The 7,824-nt window shown below is 35.0% G+C and overlaps 1 protein-coding gene across 1 annotated transcript in view; it reads left to right on the forward strand.

The window, feature by feature from the left end:
* Positions 1-878: 878 nt before the first annotated feature.
* The window catches only part of KIF20B (kinesin family member 20B), a 35,138-nt gene continuing 28,192 nt past the window's right edge, over positions 879-7,824 (forward strand). Inside the window, 9 exon segments of the mRNA XM_010000106.1 lie at positions 879-1,034; positions 1,535-1,621; positions 1,716-1,832; positions 2,026-2,164; positions 2,721-2,960; positions 4,388-4,408; positions 5,614-5,793; positions 6,978-7,089; positions 7,505-7,576. Coding sequence (XP_009998408.1) covers positions 879-1,034; positions 1,535-1,621; positions 1,716-1,832; positions 2,026-2,164; positions 2,721-2,960; positions 4,388-4,408; positions 5,614-5,793; positions 6,978-7,089; positions 7,505-7,576 — 1,124 coding nt within the window.

Genomic DNA, 7,824 nt, shown 5'->3' on the forward strand with positions numbered 1-7,824 from the left:
ACACTTGCTGCCATAGTCTATAAATAATTGCCTAATGAGCTATTTTAAATTTAACCTGTAACAAAAGCTACCAAGTCACAACTGTAGTATCACCGGAAAAAGCAATAGGATAGTGAAGTGCTGACAAAACATACTGATATTTTAAAATAAAATGCACTTTTAAAAGATTATTTTGAAACTTACCTGTCTGCTATCAACACCGAATCAATTTACTTTCATTTTCTACATCAGGTTTTCACTGTAGATTCTGAGATGGACAAAAATAATTACATTGTGTATTAATAAATAAATTACAGATCTGTAAAATGACTAAAAAAAATACTAACAAGCAGTGCTTTATTTTGTATTCTGGCATGAGGTTTCTAGTTTCCTCTTAATGGCTTAAACTATTAGTCTTTGGAATGTTTCTGAACTCTGTCTTGCATTAAGCTACACTGTGTCATGTTTATACTACCAACTATTTGTCAGGTCCTGCAGAGATAACCATGGTTTGGATTACTCTTGCAATGAGCTTTTATTCTAAATGAATGCTGTGATTGGAGAAGTGGAGCAATATGATTGGGTTGGTTTGTTTGTTTAGATTATGTTCCTCATCTGAAATGGTTTTTAGCAAGGTACTGGTATATGTTTAAGACTTATATCTGGTAAACAGTTGCTTTTCATTGAAAGAAGAATGGATGTTCTCATTTGATCGTGATGCATAATCCACTGCAGGCCCCCTTCCCAACTATCAGAAACTTGCTACAAAAATGATTAATAGGACTAAGAAAGCTTTCTCCTTAAAGATACTGTGGCTTAAACTGACTTGTGTTCTAAGGGATTTCAGAAGACCTACACTGTTACCAGAGAACAAAAAAAGTTTTATTTTATCTGGCAGGATGGAACTGACCTCAGATGATGAGAAATCGTTTAGACCATCCTATATTGTTAGTGTTGATCTGCCTCCAAGAGCAGGACCAGTAAATGTGGAAGATATTAAAGCAGATCTCTCTGTTAATTTTTCTTTGGTTTCTTCAAGTTCAGACACAAGCCAGGTAAGAAAGCCTTAATGTTTTCATTGTTTAGATTTTTTTTTTAAACTATTATTCCTTTCATCAATAAGAATAATAATAATTTTACAGAAAGGATGAAAAGTGTTTCTGTGTTTTAATAATGAGAAGACATATAGGATTAGATGAAGTGAAGTGGCACTGCACTGATACCTTATTGGGTGCATTATTGTTCTGAGAATTAGGCTAATTGCCAGTTCAGAGCAGCTTAATCATAGAATGAAACAAAAAACCCCCACATTGGTCTCTTGTTGGCCTGAATGTGTATATGTAGTGTATATGCATGTGCTGCAAGATCATTTAAGTTATCACAGTGAACTTCTGGAGTGCCCCAAGTGCTTGTAGAAACTGATGTAGTGAATTATGTTTGCTTCCCATGTCATCAAATAAGTCTGTTCAAAATAGCCTGATGGAAATAAAACTGTTACCATGGTAGATGTAAAAGAATCTAGTCAACTTTCTAACTTTTTTTTTTATAATTTAAGGGGAGCAGCTTGGAGTATAAGGGACACATACAAGTTTGCTTGCGTATTAAGCCACATACATCATCGGAAGGGGAATATGAATTGCAGGTGTGACATTTTTAAACTAAATAAAGGTTTTTTCCTGGAATCTGAGATCTTAGTACTTTTTTATGACTGCATTGCTTGTGCTTCCTGTTAATAGGACTGCATTTCACTTGAGGACTCAAAAAGCATCATACTGAAGCCCCCCCAAAACTCTTTGGGTCGACTAAGTGAAAGAACTGCTGGACAGATGATGCAGAAGTTCACTTTTTCACAAGTAAATTAATAGTCTTTAAATGTTCTTAACTGTTTCCTTGAAAAAGTTGTTTAACTTGTATTATTTATCACCAAGCAAAGTAGATTTTTTTTTTAAACTGTCAGTAGCCTTTAAGATTACAAACATAAAATTTAAAAGTTTCTTTAGAAGTATCTAATGTTTGCTTAAATAAAGGTTTCTTGCTAATGCTCAGGTGTTTGGACCAGAAACAACTCAAGAAGAATTCTTTGAAGGTACCATGAAGCAACCAGTGCAAGATTTCTTAGATGGATATAATCGTCTTATTTTTACATATGGTGTTACAAATGCAGGGAAAACCTACACATTCCAAGGTATAAGTAGAAATGTGTTCTCCTTAAATTAACTTCCTTTTTTTAAAGTGAGGATTATTTCTAGCAGAACTGTTCTTTTTCTGTTATTTAAACTGTAGGCCCCATATACTGGCTTCTCAATTGTTAATAGCCTTCGAAGGTCTTCTTCCATACCAAGTATGTAAATCACTACAACAAACTAGCATTTTATTTTCGTTATTACAAAGGTCGTATGCATCTTATGTGCACTGTCTTCAAATAACTGTTAGTGTTTGAGCCTGTTTCAGTTATAAGCAGAGAAAAAACATCTTGAAACAAGTCTTATTACTTGCAAGTACTCCTGTCTTGTCTCAAGTTTCTGAGCTTATAAATAATATTCTAGGAGACCTTGTCTCATCATATGTTGTTTCTGTACTGTTATAGTTCAATGTCCTTTCTGGTCAGAAGACTTAATTCTTTCATTATTTTTCTAAGCACTTTAACAAATGAGCTGACTTGATTTGCATGGAAACAACTTTTCTTATGTTGAAGTGGCAGTCCTTATGCTATACTAATTTAATGTGTATGTTGCTTACAGGCACAGAAGATGATGTTGGTATTCTGCCAAGGGCTATGGATATGCTGTTTAAAAATCTTCAAGGAAAGCTTTACACAGCAATGGATCTGAAACCCCATCGATGTAGAGATTATATAAAGCTGACAAAAGACCAAATGAAGGAAGAAATTGCTATTAAAAGCTCAATACTTCGTCTAACAAAAGAGGTAGAGGAACGCTTCTTTCTATATTCATGAGTACACACATCTTTAGAGTCTTCCTGTTGAAAGATGAACAGGGTAATGCTGAGCTATCTGTTTTTAAGGATGAATGTGTCCCTTTGCTGTCAGGCAGCTATTCAGATTAGCAGTAGAGTGAGCAATTTAGCTGATGAACCCTGTTCTCCTGTGGACTTCTGTTTTGTGGCAAGATAGGATCTTGATAGGATATAAACTCCAAGTCCTTTTTTTCCATAGCTTAGATACCTAATAACTTATCCTCTGAGGTTACTGGTGCTTAATAAGGAGTGAATTCACAATGTCTCTCCATCTGTGGGGACAATAGTAGGTTTGTTTCTTTAATAATTTACTGTCTGTCAGGATACTTTAATGATTTTGGGGTTGTTTCCCTCTTCTAGCTTGGCAAATATCAGCAAAGGAAACAAAAGCTCTTTTGGAACAGTAGAGGTATAACATCAGTGGATTTACAAAGGGTTTTAATTAATATTGGTCTCTTACAGACTTTAGACAGATTACTGTGGAGCAGTCCAGAAATATACTTCAGTTTTGAGTTGCCTGGAATTCTAATGCTGTTTAGTGCAGTTACAGTTATGGGGATTTGTTTTGTTTAAGCATACCTTCTTGGTGCTTTTCATTACTGGAAAAATATTTTTTAAATGAGCATATGTTAGGAATTGGAACTAGAAAGGGGTTATTGTGCTTTCTCTATTTTTTTAATGAAAAGAATTAAGTATCTCCCTTGTGGCATGCTAGGTTATAATGGAGTGTTCTAGCTGTCGCAGGGTGGAAAATACCTTCGTTTTCATGAGTTATTTAACTGGACTTCTCCAGTCTGGAAGGCAGGTGGCAGCAAAATCTCCAATACTTCAAAGCATAGGTGTAGAGTTATTATCTTGCTCTAGCAGTTTTTAAGGACTTGTGAAAAATCTGTCATGTATGGGTGTTTGAATACATATATATGTCCCCTCTAGTTTATAAACCTGTGCTTTTAAGAACAATAAATCAGGTTATCAATTTGGTAAAGTTTGCGTCTATGTGCAGGCTTGTATGGGTGTGTTGTGTGTAAAGCTTAAAACTAAAAGTTTTGATTACTGTTTCAGGAATCGTTTCATGGGATTGCAGCTTTAGATCAAACATTCTTGAAAAAAACTTTTTTAAAGCCCCAACCAAAATCACACCTGTTTTAATCCATGTTTCTTCTCTTAAGCCTACTAGTTCTGGTAGATGAGTTGCACTTTGTGGTCCTGTGCCTAAAAAAACCAAACCAACAAAACTAAGACTGGAAAAGGAATATATGCTTACAAATCTCAAGCTCTAGCTGTAGGCATTTGTTTTACATTTTTTAAGAGCTCATCAGAAGAAAATTTGCCTTATCTATCTAAAACCTAGACATTATTTCAACTGTGAGAGGTTTCACAGTTCATACAGCCAATATAACAAAGTAATAAGTTGCTCACTTAGTTTATTAAGTGAATGAGTGTTCTTTTGAGGGTTGATCTAGTAAGCTGTAAGATGTGGAATCCTGGATTAGCAAAATACCAATAAAATTTCAATACTCTAGATTCACCAGGTGCAGAGTTATGTGTGAACTGCAACTGGACTCATGCAAATCTTTTTAAATTAGTTCTTGTGTGGGCTCCCTCTTATTTTTCTGTAGCTAGCTTTTTTCTGATTCAGGAAGTTGAAATTTGCTGTGATAGGGCCAGATATAAGGGAAGTGTTAGGAATAAGTATTTCTGTAAGAACATTAGTTTCAACAGATGCACTGAGCTAGTCATGATGTGTAACCAGGATCTTCATATTTGGTTATTGCAACTACCCTGTGTTCCTATCTAGCAGGACAATAGGGCTGTTACAAAAGTAACTGGTGTACTGATGATATACTGTCAACAATGTATCTTAAAGTCTCTGTTCTCTTTTGTAGATAGATCATCTCCAGCAAAATAGCACTAACAAAGTGCCGGTTCATTCTCATGGTATGTTTTACATTAAATAATAGTACAGCATATTGTATAATATATAAGAATAGTATTTATATTAAAAAATAGTAATTCTATGTGGTTCTGTGATTTTGTAATTAAAGCTGACAAAGAAGCTTTCTTAGGGTCAATAATTGACTTCTGGCCTATGTTAATAAACACTTACTACTCAGCATTATTTGTGTATTGAATAGTAAGCAAGGAGAAAATGCAGAGATAAAATGGTTAGCAGAACACCTGAACAGGCATTAAATGAGATGAAACTATAGCAAGAACTTCTAGTACTACTTATTCTGTGTACTCTGGTAGTATCCCAATGGGATTTTATAGTACCTGTATGTAATTAGACCTAATTCTAGCATGTAAAAACTGCCTAAAGACTAGATCTGCTTTAAAAAGTCAGACTTAAAGAGTACTCCTCAGTTTAATTCTGTCTTCTAAATATATTGAAGAGACTGGAATCTGGAATAATTCTAACCAAGCTATATGTGTCTGATAGAATTTGCAAGTGTGAAAAGAACTGGTGGAGTACGGCTGTCTTGCAAATATGTAGGCTAAGCATGTGACTTACAGATACTTAAGGAAGGGGAGTTGAAATTTCTTTTTTTTTAATGGGATAAGTGTTTTTTTGTAATATCAATTTTCACTTATTAATTTAAGTGAAATTCACTTTAGGCCTAAATTGACTTGTAATATTTTTTTACTTGGCAGATTTAGAGGAACTCCTGGATGAATCTAGCACAACTGTGAAGAATTACACAAAGTTTTCTGTTTGGGTTTCATTTTTTGAGATTTACAATGAATGTTTTTATGACCTTCTGGTTCCTGTATCAAATACCAAGAAAAGAAAAACGCTACGCCTTGCTCAAGATGTTAAGGGATGTTCTTATGTGAAAGGTGATGATACTACATTGCAAATTGTAGTAGGAGTAGGAAAGGCAACGTTCTACATATGTAGAAATATCTATCTTAAATAGTATTTTATTTATTCTTGACTGACTTCTAAAAGCCTGTGTGTATTCTGCTGCCTTGATATTTTTCTGAAATGGAAGGACTATTGTAAAAAGTAGAAAAACTTGTTAGTGTGCTTTTTCCATTTTCTTAAAGACTCCAAATGTCCTAAACTATAGTTGTAACTGGCTCAACAGTGCTTTTTTTTTTTTTGCAGAGAAAGACTTCAGATAACTTGTGAAAAAGTTTAGTTTAGCTACAAATTACATCTTACAGTACTCTAGCCAAACCTGCAATGTCATTTGTTTTGTTTTGGGAGGTGGGAAGCTGAAAGAACCTAAAATAACACTTCAGTGTTTGTTTCTGACCATGGAAAAAGTAAGGCTTGAAACCTGATAAATTTGTTACATGTTCTTTGCACCATCAAGACACCGGTTGTAAACTAAAGGCTTTTTTGTACATGTTTAGCCTGCTATGTTTAGCTTCAATATGCCAAACTAGAGATGCAAAAAGCTGAATTGGACAATAGAACCAACTCCTTCGTTTCTTAAGACTGGAAAATGTGAAGTAGGAAATAGTATGCTTTGATCTATGCTTCAGCATATTTTTTTAATAAAGCTTGTAAGTGTAAGGCAATTAGTGATGTTATTGAGGAAAAAGTCATTTCTTGTTTTTTCTTGGTCACAGCTGGTATTTTTGCTAGTACAATTTTGGTGTCCTCTAGGTTATCAGAGGTCAAAATGTTAATATTGCAAGTTATTTTAGTGCAGTTGTAGGTATTTACCCATACCCGGATGACATATGATCATCCTATTGCAGATGAAATTCTTCACTGATATCTGTCAATTAAGTTGAATGCTCTGAAAGAGATCTAGGGTCCTCAAAATGGTAGGCTAGAACAGAGAAGCTGTCCAGGTAGAATTCTGCCTTGATTAACATGAAAATAGAGCTTTCACAATTCTTAGACTCTGCCTTCTGGCTTTTCAGTACTCAGGCTAAGGTGGTTTGCTTAATTTTGATGGGACATGTTTTTAATGTGCTAATAGGAAAAAATTGTGATATAGGATGAAATGATGCCTGATTATCCCCTAATCCCTTCTTTCTTATTGAAAATGGTTTTTTTCCTATAGATCTGCAATGGGTTCAAATTTCTGATTCTAGAGAAGCTTTTAGACTCTTGAAACTGGGATTGAAACACCAGAGTATAGCAAGCACAAAACTAAATACTTGCTCCAGCAGAAGGTGAGAAACACTTTGAATAACGTGGGGCATAGGATGGTGTGTGGGAGGAAGGAGAAAGTAAAATATGGCTTGTGGCTTTTAGGAGAGAAAGAGACTAACAAGGTCTAGATATCTAGGGTTCAGTGTTGGTGTCCTTTAGTATGTGAGCTGAAAGGATTCAATCCTTCAGTAAGATGAGCATGTACAAAAGTGTTTTATCAATATTTAAGCAAAAGCAGTTACGTTTATTCCATCTAAAAGTCTGAGGATAAAGCAAAATAAATGCATAGATATCTTATAGAAGTTTGTATCCGATAGGTTTATGCCTAGGTAAGTAGAGAGATTCAACAACAAGAACAGATGTGGACGCTAAAAATAATTTTAAGGTATCTATCTACTTTATCACTTTTCTGCTAACTTAAGCTTCTCCTTTTAGTCACAGCATATTCACAGTCAAGTTACTAAAAATTGAAGATTCAGGAACACCTCGAGTGACCCGAGTCAATGAGTAAGTTCACAGCAGAGTCCTTGTGATGTTGTTAATTATATCCCATATTGGTGCACTGGTATTGTGCACCACTGATACACCCAGTGCTCCCTGGTAGATCATATATGGTGGTTTCCCCACTCCCTGCATTTATGCCCTACTTAGCCCTCAAGCCATCAGGTTGCAGTGTTTCGTATCTTGTCCCCTCTGTTCAGCACAGGCTTCTACTAGCTGGCTATATTCCTTAACTCATGTAAGTTCTCAGCAGG

The sequence above is a fragment of the Chaetura pelagica genome, unplaced genomic scaffold (assembly GCF_000747805.2).
Source record: "Chaetura pelagica isolate M959 unplaced genomic scaffold, ChaPel_1.0 scaffold436, whole genome shotgun sequence".
NCBI classification, from domain to species: Eukaryota; Metazoa; Chordata; class Aves; order Apodiformes; family Apodidae; genus Chaetura; species Chaetura pelagica.